The sequence below is a fragment of the Misgurnus anguillicaudatus genome, chromosome 21 (genome assembly GCF_027580225.2).
Source record: "Misgurnus anguillicaudatus chromosome 21, ASM2758022v2, whole genome shotgun sequence".
Taxonomy (NCBI): domain Eukaryota; kingdom Metazoa; phylum Chordata; class Actinopteri; order Cypriniformes; family Cobitidae; genus Misgurnus; species Misgurnus anguillicaudatus.
Window position 1 is genome coordinate 38,902,170 of NC_073357.2, and position 20,480 is coordinate 38,922,649.

The 20,480-nt window shown below is 36.9% G+C and overlaps 1 protein-coding gene across 2 annotated transcripts; it reads right to left on the reverse strand.

Moving 5' to 3' along the window:
- Window positions 1-604: 604 nt before the first annotated feature.
- Window positions 605-19,025, reverse strand: ptprja (protein tyrosine phosphatase receptor type Ja). 2 transcript variants are annotated; one of them, XM_073859100.1, is made up of 26 exons: window positions 18,674-19,025; window positions 18,287-18,553; window positions 17,899-18,159; window positions 16,756-17,007; window positions 16,147-16,404; window positions 14,823-15,080; window positions 14,153-14,419; window positions 11,306-11,569; window positions 10,888-11,148; window positions 10,499-10,774; window positions 9,118-9,375; window positions 7,218-7,481; window positions 6,972-7,121; window positions 6,630-6,843; window positions 6,315-6,433; window positions 5,912-5,993; window positions 5,142-5,189; window positions 5,022-5,030; window positions 4,717-4,804; window positions 4,403-4,493; window positions 4,197-4,270; window positions 3,978-4,112; window positions 3,474-3,590; window positions 2,380-2,540; window positions 2,111-2,246; window positions 605-1,877 (listed from the first exon to the last, which is right to left on the reverse strand). In XM_073859100.1, the coding sequence occupies exons 1-26, from the start codon at window positions 18,969-18,971 to the stop codon at window positions 1,722-1,724; spliced, it is 4,764 nt and encodes a 1,587-aa protein (XP_073715201.1). In that variant the 5' UTR covers window positions 18,972-19,025; the 3' UTR covers window positions 605-1,721. The 2 variants fall into 2 exon arrangements, with proteins under 2 accessions (XP_073715201.1, XP_073715202.1); XM_073859101.1 differs by lacking the exon at window positions 5,022-5,030 and having other exon boundaries at window positions 18,674-19,024.
- Window positions 19,026-20,480: the final 1,455 nt, after the last annotated feature.

Here is a 20,480-nt window from a genome sequence, read left to right on the forward strand (position 1 = left end):
ATTTCCTCATCCTCATGTTGTTCTAAACATGTATGATTTTTTTTCTGATGAACACAAAAGAAGAAATTTTACACACAGCAGATAGTGACCATTGACTTCCATAGTAGGTAAACAATATTTTGGAAGTATTGTGATAAATAATGAAGAAAATATTTTGATAAATGATGGTAAGCACACAGTCGACGGTACCCATTAAATTCCATCATTTTTTTTATTCCTACTATGAAAGTCAATGGTCAATATCTGCTGTGTGTTTACCATCAATATCTTCTTTTGTGTTCATCAGAAAAAAGAATTTCATACAGGTTTAGAACAACATGAGAATGAGTAAATGATGACAGAATTTTCATTTTTAAGGGAACTATCCCTTTAAACATTTCCAACCCTCAAAAGATCAGAATATTAGGGGCTTATGCCCCCAAAGCCACCCTCCCCTCGCAACACCACTGGGACAAATCAGGAAGACTGTATACATCCAACAGGGAGTCGCCAAACAAACAATTTAGCAGGCAAGTACAACTGTTACGAGTAATGACACGTTCAAGACACGGGAACCTAAATTTTACCCATCACAGTATAATGCACATAAATGACAACAGTAGTGTAAAATTAAGTGCAGCATTATTTATTTCAATAATACACAGTTTATATGTATGGTTAATTACTGTGACCAGCAGAGTATCCATAAACATTAAAAAAAATCTGTGCAGACAATTACAAAGAATTAAAACAACACAAAGCAAAGGGTCCCTGCACACTTTGTGGAAAAAAACAGATAAAACAAAATATATATTTATGTACAAATATAACAATTTAAGTGCACAGAGTTTTTTGTAATAAATTATCAGCTATGTACTGAACATTCATATACAAAATATAACAATTCCAGAGACAACTGATTATGAAATGCTTATTGCAAACGTATTGCGCACAACATCTATATTGATGTTAAATGATAGCAATAGTAAGGTTCGTCCTTACTATGTTTCATTAATGCACTACTGGTATTTGACTACTGGTATAAGCGGCCAAATGTAAGGTGTGGGTGGGTGTATTCTTATTGTACAGATGGATGGCAAAGGAAAGAAATGTTTTAGAAAAGAAAGTTTACTATACAGCAATATTTTGATTTATAACAGCAAATGAGTGATCCTGCTTAAAGAGTTGTATTTAGTCCTTCACATATAGCCTAAAACAGAAAGTAAGTGCATGATAGATGAATTAGATGATTTCATGCCATTATTAAGCCCAAAATGAAATTCAAACCATCCATATAACAGCCCTTGATATATGTACCCACCTCATGCCTTGTCCTTAAATATTAAAACCCTGAGTAGTTAATCAGATTTAATCTTGTACCTATCTGATGAGACGAAATGAAAAGAGCTGCAAAACAGACTGAGATACAATAGTAAGACTGTATATTCAAGAATAAAATCTTTTGCCACATATTCTTCAGCAGGATACATTTCTTACAGGTTATTGCACATCTTTACAAAAAAAGTCATGGAAAAGACATGAAAGAACTTTTTTAACCTAAATAAATTCTTACAAAACAGCACTGCTTCTGCATTTCTGTACTTAATAAAAACTCGATTAATAAAATACTTCTAAAAAACTTAATAAATATATTTTGGGTTTTTTGGTTTCTTTAAATAAAATTCAGTTGAATCAATTAAAAGTGTTTACAGAAGTGCAGCGTTTATGTTCTGGCTAGAGGATCAGGCCTTATGGTAGCCATTTTTAGATTTTTTCAAGGGTTCAAAGTTCTGATAAATACTAAGGGCAGCTGTGTTCTGGTAGATCAAGTCTACATTGTTGCCAGTCCTAGACCTGATGAAGTCCATGGCACATTGGTTAAGAAACACATATTGATCCTGCAAAATTAGAAAACATTGTTAGAGAGAAAGGATTACACATCAAACCTTATACATTTCAGTAAAAAAATGTATACTAGTACTTTATTCACTAGTATTCACAACATATGTAATGCCTTTCTGTATTTCACCCACATTGCTACAATTTACTCATACACACAGAAATACAGTTCAAATTGAGCTAGTTAAAAAGTTCAGAAATAAAAACAGAAATATTCATGTAAACTCATTACCTCAGTCTGTACCATCAGTGGTCTGTGCATGCGTAAATCATGGATGGTCCCAAATACATCCACTACACCATCACGCTCAATCTGGAAGATTAACCGATCAATGGCGATCAAAGTTCCTGTCCGGCCCACACCTGCACTGTATTATGAGAACAAAAAGAATATAGGACATTTAATTTCCTCTTTATATTGTTTTTACTTCAGAAGCACAGTATTTTTCCGTAAGTACGTACACCATCTTTTTCTATGACGTATACTCAAGTGTTCAGTACCTGCAGTGCACAAGTGTGGGGGAATGCCGTGAGTACTGGTCCATGTGCTCTCGGACCAGGTGCCTGAAGTTGATGAGAAGCTCAGTCGTCTCAGGAACTCCATGATCTGGCCATGCAGTGAAATGGAAGTGACGAACTGATCGGGTTTCACCTGTTTTCACCTGTAAGGATAGGACAGAGTTATCCCAAAATATCAAAGGATAACATTACAAATAATAATAATTTAATAACTGTAATAACATTGATTCAACATTACAACATTGTGTTAACACAAACTTTACGTTAGTCATGAAGGATTCTCCAGAGGACTATTTGCTTTTTCATCTCCATCAGAATGGGCAACCTCTGGAGGATTAGGTTGTGGAGTTTATGGACTTTACTCATCTGGGGTCTCATTTATAAAACTGTGCATAGGATCCTTACTAAAATGTAATGTACGCACAAAAGCTGAAAATGGCATATGCCAAAAAATATTACGACTTATAAAACAAAGCAATGTTCCCTTTATAAATTACAAATCACCTGCGAGTCTGCGTACATGAATCATCCTCAGATCACACCCAGCAAGCCCATTCCCCCATCAAGTTTGTTTTTTTATAGATCACAACCGTAGGAACTGGGTACGCATGTTTCCAGCCCCGTTTTGTGCATACGCAAGCTTTATAAATAAGGGCCCCTGGTAAGCTGGATCGCATGCTTTTGGATGGGGCTGGATGATCCTTTATTTATGATAATGAATGTAAATGATCTCTTATTGTTTTTCTAAATGATGTTCTCCAATTGAATGGCTCTAGTTTTGAGGTTGAAATTGTAAACGAAGACAAATTAAGTCATCATCCATTCCAGTCCAATCCCGAAACCAATGCATTGCTCCAGCTCACCCAAAGACTGTCCCTGTGTCCTTCACCTCAACTGATCTTTGTCAGTGCCACGCTCGCTTGTTGCGTTAGTGTGTTGTTTTCTAGTATAAGTTTATCGAAGTTCTTGTTTGTATTGTCATCTGCATCATCTCCTTCATCCTCTTCCCACATACCGTAACATAATGTGTATTATATTTGGATATTTTGTGTATATAACAACATAAACACACTTACATTTTTCACTTCAAAGTCACGTATGGTCCACTCCTCCAGTGGAATTTCGGAAATAGTCGTTACTGTCAGATGGTTAAATTGGTTCATCTCTGCTGGCCAGTATTTCTCACATTTTACCTTAAAGGCAATTAAAATTTTGACAGCAATAATTTAAGCATATAATAAGAGTTCAGCTATGAATCATCATTTAACAATAATAAATAATGATTAATCACATTAGTCTGAATATTTTTAAATATTGATATAATGATTGAATAAATGCAGGATACTGCTAAATATAAACTTACATAATGTTAAATGATAACTAATCTATGCAAGTCACCTACTGTACATAACATATGTCCTTATTATAAAATATATGGCTGTGGTATTAATGTGTTATGTATTATTAAGCCTTAATATCTGACAGTAAAAACATACATGCAATACCAAAAGCCATAAATACAAAATAAATGAAATTAGACTCTGACAGGTGAGATAAGGTGTATTGAATGAATTCTGTACCCGTCCTTGTTCATTGCATTTGGTAAGCATGACAATAGTACGAATGTTTTTCTCCCAGACCATCCTCCAAAAGTCATTGACGGTGCAGGGCAGAGGCCCCTGTGCTGCGATAAACTCCTTCTTTGATGTGTAACCCTAGAAACACATGTTATGAGAGCTTGTGAAGATTATGTAAATTATGTAACTAGTCAAATTTTTTGTAGCATTTCTTCTTCTTACCGGCATGTAGTTGGCATTAATGTAGTCATCAAATTGGCTGTTGGGCATAGAAAGCTTAACACGAGATGAATCATCTGTCAAAAAGACATGTTCAGTTTAGAAACATGGGCAAAATGTCCAACATGGACAATAATAAACATTGTTCAAGAAACTCAGTGTTGTGTAAGGGTGTGAAAAGATAAAATCATGTGCTGTGTGGATCTTACATGGGAGGACGTTATTATATCGATTCTTGGATTTGTTTTCAGGGGCCTGAGCAATGACCTTTGCCTGATTTATTCCAACCGGTCTTAGATCCTGCAAACACACAAATAAAGAATAAAGCAATATATTAAACTTAAACTAAAGCTGTATATAAAACCATTCATAGCTTTGACTCTATAGTGTTATTTGTTTCATTTTACTAATCATGATGGTTTGCGCTGGTGCAAGGTGTTAATAAATCTGGCCATATAAGTGGTAAACAAGTAGCTGTAATACTAATCATTGTTACATACAGAGAAACCAAATGTGCAGTCACCTCAAATTCTTCAGCGAATCCACAGAATGAATCAGCTCTTTGCCTCTTATAGTAAGCCTCATAATCTTCCACCTTGATTGGATTACTCCTATACAACCATTAAATAAGACAGTAGAAAATAAAACAATATGATATACAAAAATGAATATAACTTCAACATATAGACCTACATTACAGAATAAAGACTTTTGAATCATTATTTTTAATAAAATATGACAATCATACCCAACCTAAAATATTTGAAATCACAAATGCTCAAAGAAAGAAATGAGAGAAAACACAAAGGTACTTGTTTGAGTACTTACACTTTGTTTCTGTAAGAAAATAAGAATGAATAAAGGTTAGATTTATGATGCATCTTTCAATTTTTCTTTCTATTGGTTGTTAAGGCATTTTAAGCAATATGGTGAAAATTGTACACTTACCTTATGGAGTGGATGGGAACACTAGAAGAATCATCTTTTCTCCTCTTCCTGTGACAAAGAAAATGATGTCATTATTTTTCAGACACTAACAGCATCTAAAAAACTCGAGTTGATCAATAGATTATAAAGTAATTGTGGAACATTCTGTCATCTAAAAATACATTACTTCATTATTTAAAGTTTATTCAAATGAGTCACATCATGCAAATAAAAGGTAATAATTCAAACATATCTGATGTAACATTATGTTAAATATTGGTTTCTTATTAGATATTGTGTTAAATATTATTTTCTTATCAGATATCATATATTCCTTTTAAAGGTGCAGTGTGTAATTTTTTAAAGGATCTCTTGACAGGAATGCAAAATAATATAGAAACTATATTATCAGGGGTGTATAAAGACCTTTCATAATGAACCGTTATGTGTTTATCTTCTTAGAATGAGACGTTTTTATCTACATACACAGAGGGTCCCCTTAGATGGAAGTCGCCATTTTGGGCCGCCATGTTTCTACTGAAGCCCTTAACGGACAACATTTTTTTACTAAGTTGTCTCCGACAATGACATTTTTGTCTGGTGGTGGCTACCATAACCTCTCTATGTGTTTCAAAAGTGAGGGGTGAGCAGTAGACTGAGCAGTTGGTTGCAATTCGCAACCTCACCACTAGATGCCGCTAAAATTTACACACTGCACCTTTAAATATGTCAGAAGACCAAATGGGTTATGAATTTGGCATGTTTTAATGCAAACTTCAATATTGTCTCACCGTCTACAAGCCACCACACCGATGATGATAAGAATGAGAAGAGCAGCGAAACTGGCTCCTGCAGCCGCTCCGCAAATTACCACTTAGAGACAGAGAGAGAGAGAGAGAGAGAGAGAGAGAGAGAGAGAGAGAGAGAGAGATGTTATCTCTTACATGAATTATAAACGTAAAAACAAATGTGTGTGTTTTATGCGTGTCTAAAACATAACTTGAAGGCTAAATGAAGGTCACAAAAGTATGCCAGGAACATTTCCCTATACGTAAATGCAAATCTAAGCCATATAAGTTGTACTAAAATTAATGGTATTAAATAGTCATGTAAATCTGATCAGTGAACCCAGCAGAGATGTGATGTGTTACATGGAAAAGACTGGTGAGATGTAGTCAGTGCTTTGAATATTACCTGGGTTTTCTGGCAGAATAAGGGTGCCTTGATAAAACTGGGATATGGAGTAGTATGAATAAGACACGTCTACTAATTCGTTCGCCATCACCAGATGAGTGAAAGCAACAATAGCAAAACTGCAAAAAGCAGAACATATATCAGCAACAAAGCAGATTTAGCAACATACTGGCAAGCAACACAGCAGTGCACATCATGGCAGAATTAAGACTTGGTTTTTTAAGTTTAGTAATGAAAGCATGCATTACACTAGGTTTTAATCTACAATATGCGGTACAAAGGTTTCAGAATAGTACTGGAAATATATTGATTTACCTGTAACTGCCTTTAGCATCAAGTTCCCCATTCACGTAACCCGATTCAGTATTGTTAACCTTCGATTTAGCCTGATCTCCAATGACAATGGTGTGTGCATCCACACTTCTATTCCCCATCTCTTTGACAATAGCCAGATATGTGGAGCACTTCTTTGCTTTCCATTGCTCATAGGTATTTAACAGGTACTCGCCAAACTCCATTTTGCCATCTGCTAAAATAAAACTCACCATTAATTTAGATTTTTAAAGGCACCAAATGAGAAAATCATTTAATAAAAATATTCAAGGGAAGTAAAAAAATATATAGTACAGTATCTTGTTAAATATTGCTCAGACATACCAACGGTTCCGCTGGAGGACACAAGGACACCATAATAAACCACAGGACCATTTGAGTTATTGAAGACTTCTGGCTGAATACTCAAAGTAAATGTGTTGTATGTTTTGTCAATCACGTTTACTGCCTTTTTTATTACAGGTTGAACAGGTACTGCACACACACAAAGCCAAAAAATAAATGCACATACATATAGAACCAAACAGGTAAAAATCATACAAAAATGACAGATGTAAATAATCTCTTTACTTGTGATGCCAGTCATGCAGTTGATCGTTTGTTCTGTACTACTTTTGCCACAGCCGATGGTCCAATGAGTGGCACTGTATTTAGTGTAATACTTTAGCCCAGTGAAGCTGTGGCTGGAAATATTTGTGTTTACTGGAGAGTTATAGGAGGATAGCTGGATTCTAAAAGCCTGATTTCCACCAGGTGGAGGGCTCCATGACAAGATGAGCATTGCTTCGGATAGATTAGGTCCAGTACATGTCAGGTTTCCCACTGGAGCTGCATCTGTACATTAAAATACCACTACCATGTTTCTTCATATCACATTCATATCATATTCATATTTACTGAATTCAGTGTCATAATGAAATGCTCTTATATTTATAATTATATGGATATGCATAAACTAGAATTATTCTTTATATGAATATTGAACCTGATTATTATTAGTTTTTGTTACTATGGGCTCTATCTTACACCCGGCGCAATGCAGCGCAATGCGCGACGCAAGTGTCTTTCTCTAGATTCCACCCTAATTTTCACGTTTAGCGCCGCGTTGTTTAAATAGCAAATGCATTTGCGCCCCCTTTTGCGCCCATGGGCATTCTGGTCTGAAAATGAGGTGTGTTCAGGCGCATTGTTGGCGCGTTGCTATTTTGAGGCAACTAAAATAGACTACGCCATTGACCAACAAAAACCTGCTCTAAAGTCTAAAGTCAATGGCGCAATGTGTTTTTTTTGTTATTTAAAGAGCGCATTAGTACCTATGCGCCTATAAACGGGAGGACAACGCAGGTTTGCTTATCACAAAGTACCTGAATGCGCAGCAGCACAAAAATGCTTTTAAATATGAAAGATTAAAGGATTGAATGTAAAAGATTATTATTGAATCTCTTGGACATAAATGAGGACTAATTATGAGACGTTAGAAGGCGCAAAGAGCTGCTTCACCTGTAGCCTGGTAAGTAAATAAATGCTTTGCTTTAAACAAATGCATCTTTTTTTAAATGCTAACTCACGGATTTATTATATGATGACTCTGTACCTGCGGATATGGTGAGATGAGAAACATTTTTAAGTAATGCTTAAAAAAAAAACTCTTTGCTAAAAAACGCTGTCCAAAGTGCTGAAACGCGCATAGAGCCGTTTGTAAATTCTTTATCTCCTGTTTGTTACAAATAAAGTATTTTTAGAGTACAAACCTTATCTTACATACTTGTAAATTATTTTTTGATGATATTGGATAGCCATACATTTAAAGCAATTACAAGCCTGCTTTTTACTTCCATGACTAAAAGAAAACGGGTTTTAAAGGTTTTAATAAAAAAATAACAATTTCAATACAAGTGAAAAACAACACAATTATTTAACATTAATCTTAAACCGGGGATCTTCTTCCTCCGCTTAGTTTTTCAGTTTACAAAGTCCGTCATCTAAATAGGGATTAGACATAGCGCCAGCGCAACTGACTTTTAAAGGGGATGAGAGCTGAGACTCTCATTGGTTTACTGCACGTTACGCCCAAAATACTCCCATTACAATAGGACCAACCCTTTTCGACCATGCGCTCGGCGCACAAATCATTTTTCCCTTCGTTAAATTAGCAAAAGTGGATTCGGACACACCCATTTAGACATTGCGCTGTGCGCTTTAGACAATGCGCTTAGATCGTTAAAATAGGGCCCAAAAGTTTCATTGTACATTACTATAACTACTACTATCACCGTACAGTACATTATACAATAAAAGAGAGACATTTTCCACTCTTAAAATGCCTTTGCACATATTATGTTAAAAATACAAACTGCATACTGTTTTAAAGCAGAAGTAAAACTGCAAGTTTTAATACAAATCTATTTATCATTTGCAATGTGTTCTTGTGTTTTATTTTAATAGCACAACCATGTGTGTTTGTACTAACCTGTGCAAACCGTCAGCCACACATCAGCTCCATCTGTGTCGTCAGAAGTACGGCTACGAACACTTATGTTGTATTGCGTTGAAGGCATCAGATTCTTTAAAATATAGGTATTTGAATCGGTTGTGAAATACTTATGCTCCGCCTTCTCACTGTAAACACTCACTACATACTTCGGGACCGCTGTCACCATCATCCATTTTACAGTGATGTCTTTTGTTGCCGTTGAAACAACTTGCAGGTTTTGAACAGGGTCAGGTACTGCAAACAGATACAGGAAGGAAGAGGTTTTTCAAAGAACAATTCAACACTCACAATTTGATGTAAAATGGCTTGTCAGTGCAATAGTAATAATGGCTTTAAAAGACTGTATTCGAGACCAATTCAATGTTTAAATACATATGGGTGATTCTCACGAAATTAGACTTATGAGGTGTCATGAAACATTTTGATAAAAAAAGTAAATGCAAAGTAAGAGCATCAAAATAAGAAGCATACAGTTACAAAACATCTCTTTATGTACTATTTTGCACATGATTTCAAATGACATCATACAAACCAATTTTTTTGTTTTTTTCCACATTTAAGAGGAAAATTTTCATTACCGCAACCTGTCCATGACTGGATTTTGTTTCTTTGACATGAAAATATTTATAATGAAAAACTTCAGTGCATGTTATACTATAAACATTTACAGTAAAGAAACATGTGGTATTTAGTGATTATTGGTAAATGTAGACACAATAATAAGAAATATAAGAAAAAATTTCTCATCCTCCGCAACAATTTTCAATCATTGTTTAAGCCCTCAAGGAACTAACATTTTCAAAAAAAAAAAATGTTGGAAGGGACATAATTGACTGTGACACTCAAGATGGCTACCAGGTAAGCAGTGCTTATATTTTCTCTCCAGATAAAAGTTGAAATTTTGTTTGTCATAGTACATAGACAACTTTTTAGTTCTCATTACCGAAACATGAGTTTGTAAATGCAAGTATTTAATGTAATATGTTGCGGTAATGATAATTTTTGATAATGATCATCTAAAAAATGTAAATAATTCTATAGGATTTTTTTTTAAATCATCCAAAAATAATGGTTATAGTAAGTTCAGACCTTAATCTTATATGTGCACAAAAAATTGGCTTCAAGGGATTTTTTTAAAAACGGACTTCTTGAGAATGGACACTGGATTTCGTGAGAATCACCCAAATACTAAGCTTTGTCAATATTACTACATTTACGTTAAAGCCTTTTACCCAAAAAAAGCAGTCCATTTCAAGCGTTACATTTTTAGCAGTATGTGAATTCCCTGGATTCGAACCCATGAACCTTTGCAATGCTAACACAATGCTAATTTAGGATTAGAAGCAGCTGAACTTACGGGTGGTTATAGGGTATCTGAACACAGGTTCACTCTTGAAACCCATCGGCCCCACAGTAAATACAGAAACATTATAGGACGTTCCGGATTGCAAGTTGACCAGGCAAAAAGTGTTGTTAGGAGTGGAAAAATTCTTTTGAGAGCTGTTATTGCCAAGCCAGTAGTTTAGGCTGTAGTTGAAACTGTCAGCTGTCATGTTCTGAGCTTTTTCCCATTGCAGTGACAGTGAATTGGTGCTCTTGAACAACACATTAATCTCTCCCGGTTTATTTGGATCTGAAAGACAATGACCAGCTCTAAAGACCATTCGGTGCATGCATGTTTACGTATTAAAAATATAAATTTCTGGCATGATTTTATCCAATTATGCTTTAGGGTGGAATACTTACAGGTTGCCATGTCAACTGAACTTGATGTTTCCTGGTAGGCTCCCTTGACAGTGGTGAGTGTGACTGTGTAGACGGTCGCTGCTTTTAGCTGAGTAAAGGTATAATTGTTTTCAGTGGTGTTCAGTGTCTTGCTGTTGTACCATCCTCTACTGCTGATGTTTAAAATGTAAAAGTCCAGTCCACCAGCAGGCTGACCCCACGTCACCAAAAGGGATTGATTAGAGCCTTGACTATCTACTTTCGGAACCACCGTCGAGGGCTCTTTGGGGGAAAGAGAGAAGTAAAGAGTCCATTCAAGGGAAGGAATCAGCCATAACATTTTGATCAAAAGAAGTATTTGAACAATGTTGTTAATGTATGTGATAAATGTCTCCTTGTTGAAGCGTGTGTGGGTGTAAACAACACAATTCATTCATACTTGTGAAGACAGAGATGTTCGTTGGATCTCCTGAAATGTTGTTTGCGATGCTATATACACTGAACTGACACTGGGTCCCAGGCTGCAGACCAGTGACTGTGATGGTTTCAGTGGAAGTAGACAGGTTTCTGTTGTTTACTGTGCAATTGGATACAAATATTCGATAAGAAAACACACTGGGACATTCCTGAGGACAGTCCCAGCTCAAGCTTACAGCAGTCACATTCACAGAGTCAATACGCACATTAGAAACCGGATATGGCTCTGCAAAAAAAAAACATAGAGAAGAGCAGGGGCAACTATTAGTGGTCATGTTCTGCACAAATAGCTTTATCATACCTGGATATGATAATATGATAATGATAAAGAATTGGGAAGAGGGTTACAAATGCCCAATTATGGTGGATATGCAAGGAATAATTGATGATGGGCCGTTGAATTATTCAAAAATAATGCACACTCAAGGTGGAATGTGGCACAATGTGAAGCAGGGTGTCAATGAAGGGACACTCCACTTTAAAAAAAAAGGTTTGCTGGTTTTCCAGCTCCCCTAGAGTTAAACATTAGATTTTTACCGTTTTTGAATCAATTCAGCTGATCTCCGGGTCTGGCACTAGCACTTTTAGCATAGCTTAGCACAATCCATTGAATCTGATTAGACCATTACCATCACGCTAAAAAATAACCAAATAGTTTCAATATTTTTCCTATTTAAAAATGGAAAACGGAAAATTAAAAGCTGCGAATTTTTAGGTAGATATGGCTAGGAACTATACTCTCATTCTGGCGTAATAATCAGTGACTTTGCTGATGTAACATGGCTGCAGCAGGCGTAGTGATATTACGCACTGCCCGAAAATAGTCCCCTTGGTTACTTTCAATAGCAGGGGACTATTTTCAGGTACTAGGGCTGCACGATTCAGAGAAAAAATCTAATTGCGATTTTTCTGATCAAAATTGCGATTCGCGATTTAAAGTGCGATTCATTATTATATAATAAAAGAGGTACATCCAGGTTTGTTGTGGTGGTTTTAATAGCACCAAAGAAAGATGCTGTGCTACTGTTTATTTGAAACCTCTTAAACATTGTACCAAGTTGTCTGCAGGACTTTGCTATTCTGCAGACAAACTTTTTTTTAAATCTAAGAACATTTAAAAAATACAAGAAAAAATTTTTTTTTTGAAAGTTTTATTTAAAATAACATATAGGCCAATGTATTTGGGCTGTCACCACAACAATGCATCTCACAAGCAAATGTTTAGTATTACTTTTAATCATAAGACTATACTCATCTTGTTTTACTTTTCAGGCATCTGTAATAAATGTAAATATATTAGTTAATTGAATCTATGATTTAACATAAGCAAAAAATACAAATAAAAGACTGCACAGTCCTCACTGTAGGATTTTAATGTGGAGCTGCAGAAGCTTGTTCAGTTAAGAGTAAGGACTGATTTTAATTTTTGGTGTGTAATAAACATTTCTGACACAGAAAGCACCAGGTTACTGTCACTTTAAGACCCAAGACAGCTAAACTGCTCTGCTTCAATATAGCCTACTGATAAACATCCAGCTGTTTATGTTCACTTAGACAAGAAAGAAAACTTAAGTTTAGTGATCACGCGTGTGCTGACTGCTCTCTGTGTGCGCGCTTCATGAACCCTCATGCCTGTAAATATTCAAAGCGGTGCAGATGTGCCCGTGCAAGAAAGTATAATGTACCTCTTTCGTCTGCTGTGTTCCGGGCTTTAATGAAACCTGCTTATAGTCTGATGAGGCGTTTGTCATTGTTTGCGATGCATGACGAGAAACGGACGTATATACACCTTTCTTTAAGTCCAACATTACACAAAAGGGAAATGTTTTCGCGCATTTCTGTCCATTCATTTGACGGTTAATGAGTTATAATGCGTTTTTAAAATGACTGAATCCAAAATCTGCCAACTTCATGACATTCCGCGTTGTGCAGTTAATTCCATTTGTATGCATTTCGCGATTCTGTCCGTGTTTTCCGCATCGCGGAAATCATTTGGCCGTATATTTTGTTGAGGAGTTGAACTGCTGCTCGCGCTCATGTTTTCCAAATGGTGTGATGACGTGTAGTCAGCACCTCAGTGTTCATGCACTCTATTGGTCTAAACTGCATCAAACGTAAAATGCGCATGAAGCGAACTGTCAAAAACTGCGTACTAGATGATTGTTATATTTAATAGTTTTGAATCGAAATAATCGCATTTCTTGCGATTCGAAAATCGCATCCATTCACATCGCGATTTCGGTTTAAAAACGATTAATCGTGCAGCCCTATCAGGTACTGCGTAATATCACTACACCTGTTGCAGCCATGTTATAGCATAAATTGCAGATTTTCGTGCGCAAAATATGCAGGGCTTGCATGATTTCTGAAAACAGTTTTTGCAAGTTCCCGCAAGTTCATTGCATAAAAATCATGCATATTCCATTGCATTTTTTAAGAAAACGTGCCGCAAGATCAAGGATTTTTGCCCGCAACAATCACAAAAAAACTTTTTTTCTAGCAGGACTGTTTGAAGGAGATTACACAAAAAAGAAAAGATGGATTTGTATAATAACGGGTTTCTGCACACCCACTGGCAACTCATTTTCTGACAGAAACACGTTCAAAAGTGCATTTTTAGATAAGAGTGGATTTATTTGCCTTATTAAATGCAGTCCTTTACAATTGACCCCTATTACAAATACCTCCTCTCTTCCCTTACTACTGAGTAAAATTCATTAGCTATAAAATCTAACAAAGTGTTAAAAAGTATCAAAACCAGGACAGTAAAACAGAGTAATATAATTTTGTATGCAGTGAAGTGACTTACTGGTGTAGGCTGTTTTGAACTGGGGATCAGACTGGGTGCCATCTGCTGTCTGTGTAGTAATGTTGATGTTGTATTGGCTGGCAGACCGCAGTGACAGCAGCTGTGCTGAGGTGTTATTGACAGTCATTTGCACATCTGTGCCATTAGGGTATCTGAACTGGAGCAGATAGGAGTAACCATTCTGCTGCTGATCATCCTGCTTCCAGATCAAAGATATACTGTTTTCTGTGAAATTATTTACTGTCAGTTGACTTACAGCACTGGGATCTGAAAGACAATTTAAAATAACAAACACTTACACATTTCTGCAATGTTCCCTCCAACTTGGTTAATGTTAACCATATGGTAGAGTAAATGATAGACCGTAGAGCACCAAGTGTTCTTTTCACTAACTCTGGATTAACCATTAATCCCACTGTATATTAACCAAATTTTGTAAGTTACAGTAAATCCACATGCAAACCTGGTGGTAACTGAAATGTCAGATCTGATCACTGGTATTTGCATGTCTCATTAATAATAAAAATGAACACTTTTTTTGAACACTATTTATTTAATAGCTTCTGTCTTCCACAAAATAAAGCTGAATAAATCACACTTTGCAGAGCTTACTGTACAGTATATTTGTGTCAATATCTATAATGTCACACGGTCACGACTGCTTGCTTACTTGTATAAGCGGTGAGATACTGAGGAGTGCTGAAATATCCCATTGCACCAACAGTCTTCACAGTGATGTTGTACAGGACACCTGGACTGAGGTTAGTCAGAGAGCTGTAATTTTGGCTACAGTTGATTGAGTAGGGTTGATTGTACTGCAGGAGAAAGCTGTATGACCCTGAGCTCATGTTGAGTGGTTGAGCCCAGCTAATGTTTAGAGAAGCAGAGCTCCGTGCTGTCACGGCCAACTCACGAGGAGGAGTAGGTACTGTAAAGACAACAGTGCATCAGAGATGTCATACATTTGCATCCATTAATTTTTTACCAATTTCCAGCCCTCCCTTAACGTTGACTAGTGCACACATATCTGATCCAAATCATTTTGTCTGTTGCTGTTAGGTTATAAAACATGTATTAAGTAACTAATGACACAACATACAGTATGTGTTTATATATTAAGGGGATAGTTTACCAAAAAATGTAGATTCTGTCATCATTAAAGGAAAACACCACCGTTTTTCAATATTTTACTATGTTCTTACCTCAACTTAATAAATACATATCTTTTTTCAAGGCAGCGCATTGTGAATGTGTTAGCATTTAGCCTAGCCCCATTCATTCCTTAGGATCCAAACAGGGATGAATTTAAAGCTACCAAACACTTCCATGTTTTCCTTATTTAAAGACTGTTACACTAGTAAGTGTGGTGGCACAAAATAAAATGTGGGGATGTTTTAAGGGAATTTAAAATGAGAACTATATTGTATGGCGGAAAAGCACTTAGTTTGCAACACTTTGACCTCGGGCGCAGTAATATTGACAGAAGTTTGAGGGATAGGAGGGAGTTCACAGAAGTGATGATGTTACTGCACCAGAGGTCAAAGTGCTGCAAACTAAGTGCTTTTCTGCCATACAATATATTTCTCATTTTTATCAGCTTAAAAAAATCCGGTGGTGTTTTCCTTTAACTCAAGTTGTTTCTATCTTCTGTTGAACACAAAAGAATATATTTAAAAAAATTATGGTAACCATACAGTTGACAGTATCCATTGTATAACAAATACTATGGAATTCAGTGGGTACAGTCAACTGTGTGCTTAGAATCATTTATAATCAAAATATCTTCTTTTTTTGCGTTCAACAAAACAAAGGAACTCAAACAGGTTTAGAACAAGATGAGTACATGATAACATCATTTTCATTTTTGGGTGAATTATCCCATTAATCCCTTGAGATTCTGGGAAAAGAAAGTCAGGTGTATGAATAGGCTACTCATTAGCACTCTTCTGGGACTCCATTTGTAAGTTTGAGTTTGGGTGTGTTAAGCAACTTACATGTGGCATTCTTGACACTATCACTGTCCTGCATTACGGGTCCACTAATGCTCACAACAACAACAAAGTACACAGTTCCAGGAAGAAGATTTGAGAACACCACAGTGGTTTCATTTGTTTGGTTTTTCGCTTGGCAAACCGTTCCATTGAGCAGGATTTTGATGCTGTAGAGACTCACAGTGCCATTGGGCGGCGTCCACGCCACTGTCATCCTATCAGTAGTTCCCACAGCAGAAATTAATGATGCTTTATCGAGCCCTGACAAAACAAAATTAAAGAGATCAATAAAAGATCAGTAAAGGTGTGAATAGTGCCCTGTTGAACCATGTAACATACCCATGTAAAACATACATATTTTGGACAAGCCATACTGTAGGCACATTGGTTAGCAATGCATAAGATATTGATTTTCGCAAGTTACAAATGGGATTTCTGAGAGTTTAGCTGTTGTTTAACCCCTTCAGGCCCTGGGTCCACTGGAATGGACATCACATGTTTTGTGGTTCAAACCATTAAAAATGCTGATCAACCAATCAAATAAGGTCTGAAGGGGTCAATCAAATGTTAAACAAAAACAGCAGTGTGTGAATAATCTGTAAAAAACATTACCTGTAAATGCAGAGATGAACACAGGCTCGGAGCTAATGCTATTTGCTATAGTTTGCACAGTAAACGTGTAGTTGCTCCCAGGGGTCAGGTTACTGACATTTGCAGTCTCATTACTGTTTTGAATCCTTTGACCACCGTTCACACTCACGTTATACACGTATGTAAATTTGTAGTCACTCTGACGAGACCAGGACAGCAACATCCCAGTCGTGCCAATGCGAGAGGCAGTTAAATTAGTCACTGGCAATGGCTCTGAAACAAAGTGTATACAATCATATTCTGCATCTGCATGAATAGTCCATTTTTTTAAAAGAAAAATCCAGATAATTTACTCACCACCATGTCATCCAAAATGTTGATGTCTTTCTTTGTTCAGTCGAAAAGAAATTATGTTTTTTGAGGAAAACATTGCAGGATTTTTCTCATTTTAATAGACTTTAATAGAGCCCAACACTTAATACTTAACTCAACACTTAACAGTTTTTTTCAACAGAGTTTCAAAGGAATATAAACGATCCGTCAGCGCGACCTAACGTAAATGCATAGTGACGTAGAAAGGTCAGGTGTTACATATATGAAACGCACATTTGCGGACCATTGTAAACAATAAACTGACACAAAGACATTAATTAGTATCATTCCACATACAACACATCGGAACGGTCCTCTTTCTCAACACATGTAAACACTGGGGCGGAGTTTCGCGTTCATCCTCTGTGACCTCTTGACGTCATGACGCATTGCGTGAGGTCGCGCTGGCGCTTTCAGGACCGGACCTAGACAGGATGTTGTGGTTTAAAAGTGCATATTTTTTATTTTTCTTGTCAAACATGACAATCGTTTTGCTAGATAAGACCCTTATGCCTCGTTTGGGATCGTCTATATTCCTTTGAAACTCTGTTGAAAAAAGCTGTGTTGGGCTCCACTAAAGTCCACCAAAATGAGAAAAATCCTGCAATGTTTTCCTCAGGAAACGTGGTTTCTTCTCGACTGAGCGGGGAGGGACATCGGCATTTTGGATGGCGTGGTGGTGAGTGGATTATCTGCATTTTTCTTTTGAGAAAGTGGACTAATCCTTTAATGATCATAACAGACTATGATAAGCACAGTGTATTAAATAAGGTGTTGAGTATTTAGACTTACTGGTATTACACTGTATAGACTGTGAGGGTCCAGGGATGTTGCTATTCATAATGTAAGTTGTGACGCTGCAATTATACTGAGTACCAGGCTGCATCTGAGTAATCTGATAATTGTTGGATGTGGTATTAAGTGTCTGGTTGAATGTGGTAATGTTGATGACGTAGATGAACAGGCTGGAGTTTCCAGTAGGGCTGACCCAGGTGAGATTGACCCAATTATTGCTGACAGCAGAAATCATTAGATTCTGCACTGCATTTGGAGCTGGTGGAAACACATGCATACACCCTTTAAATAAATACTGTAAGCAGCACACTATTATTAGTACATGCTAAATACACATACTCGGCATGTACAGTATGTGTAAAGAACAAGTGCGAGAGAGACACACCTGTATATGTGGTTAGTTGTACAGGTGAGCTCTTCAGATTTTGCACTCCAACGGTGACCACTCTTATGACATACTGGCTGCCTGATAATAAACCTGAAAGTGTCAAGTCGAGCGAACTCGAAGTTGAGTTCGTCCACGATTGGTTGAATGTATATGAAACTTCATAGGACACACTGGTTCCATTCATTAGTTGAGGTTTCGACCACAGCAAAGAAATAGACGTACTGTTACAGCCACTCACCCTAAGTGCTTCGGGTGGATTGGGACCTGAGAAGAAAAATCACACTTAAATACTATGTTGTAAGATGGGCCTGGTGTAAATGTACCCTTTTTGTTTTTGATATTTTGGTAAAGAGATCAAAAGCATACAAAGCTTTTATTACTCACTGGTGGCAAAAAGTTTTATGGAGGAGATGTTCTTTAGGATTCCACTAACAGATGTGACTGTGACGTTGTAGACCCTTCCTGCATTAAGGTTACTGAAGATGGAGGAGCAGAAAGTGCTGGTCTGGTTCTGCGTGATGTTTAGCTCTGCATTCCATATGTTCACTATATAAGAATCCACATTACCGGAAGGAGCCGTCCAGTATACGTTTAGACTGCCATTACTGACATTCGGCCCCGTGATGCTCTCCACCTGTGCTGGACTTGTGTACAGGTAAAACTCTTTCATTAACATGATCATCAAGGTACATTTCAAAGCCACAGGCGTCCACACACGCTCGTAAACACACGTTTGATTACAACATACACCACTAAACCCTCTCCCAATACTTCTTACATTACTTACTTGTGTTTTGGGATATCTCAATAGTCTGTCCTTCAGTGAGGTTATCAGAAGCCACTGAAGTGACACGGAAGGTGTATTTGGTGCCGGGTGTGAGTTGTGAGATTTGCGTGGAGTTTTGGATGGTAGTGAGGTTCTGGAATGTTGAATTTATACCCCAAACTACTTTGTAATATGAACTGATGCCATTCGGAGCTGTCCAGTTCAGTAATACTAAGTTTACAGTGATAGCAGACACAGACGGGTTACGAATGGGATCAGGGCCTATGAGTGCAAGAAAGTGGACATGGACACCCAAACACACATTAGTACATGCAGTATGCCCATGCATACACACATTTATATTCTTACTCATAATACTTACATATAAACATTTTGTTTATTTACTACTTTACTCAGATTATACACTAAGGGACTTTTTTCTGGACAGGGATTAGACTAGTCCTAGACTAAAATAAATGTAAGAGCTGTACGAACTGAAAACAACTTGCACGGACATATCCTAAAATACATCAGTGCTCTTTGTTTTGCCGCAAAATGCACACACAAGTAATGTTTTTAGTAAGGCATGTTTGTTAAAACAAGTTAAATTTCCTAATTAAACTAAGGTCTAGTCCAAGCTAATCCCTGTCCGGGAAATCACCCCAATATAAGCCAATTACACCAAAATGTGCCCCTAAACATATAACTGACCCATCTAAAAACAACATAACCCTCTTTTGTTGTTACCGCTAACAGGCTGAAGTAAAGGGTTAATTCTAACTGGCTTAAACTTACGCATAGTAAAAGTTTGATTGGCTGGTGTTAGCTGGCCTGTCCAGTTCAGATAGACGGAAGTGGAGTTGAATTGCGTGAAAGTAGGATTGCTGGAGGTGTCTGAAACTGTATGCAAAGAGTAAAGAAATATTTAGATATGAATGAAAAAATGAGGAAAGCACATGATAAAATGAGAAATAAATGAGAAAGTGATTCATTCTGACATTATTGCTTAAAGTACAGAAGTCAAACTGAAGCCCTAAAGGGGGTCGCTCAGCGCCATGCCGTTCTAAAAAACTCGAACACATTGTTTTCTATAAGTATACGCATAAAGGTGGCGCCTGTCCGCTGTGACTCAGGACACTGCTCAAATCCCTATCGCACCACAGAGCACCACTCACATAGTTTAACATTAAATAACATCATATTGTCCCAAATCGTTAGCGATTAACATTGGCTGCTAACGTATATTTTGCATTTTAAAGGTATAGCGGAAGATTTTCTTTTTCTGGGTGTATCAAGACTATTGGTCATTCTAGTTGTTAATCATTCTGATAATAATAGGCCTTCATACGTGCTAGTCCCTAGGTTCGCTTTCTGCACATGCGCACTTTCAGGTGTATATGTGTGGTGTGCTACGGTTTCAGCCAT

Coding starts and splice junctions, on each gene's coding strand:
- ptprja (XM_073859100.1), bottom strand. CDS start 18,971: ATGATCATGTTAATGAAAGAGTTTTACCTGTACACAAGTCCAGCACAG. Junction 14,420..14,822: donor GTATCTCACCGCTTATACAA/GTAAGCAAGCAG, acceptor ATTGTCTTTCAG/ATCCCAGTGCTGTAAGTCAA. Junction 4,113..4,196: donor TTAATGCCAACTACATGCCG/GTAAGAAGAAGA, acceptor ATGTGTTTCTAG/GGTTACACATCAAAGAAGGA.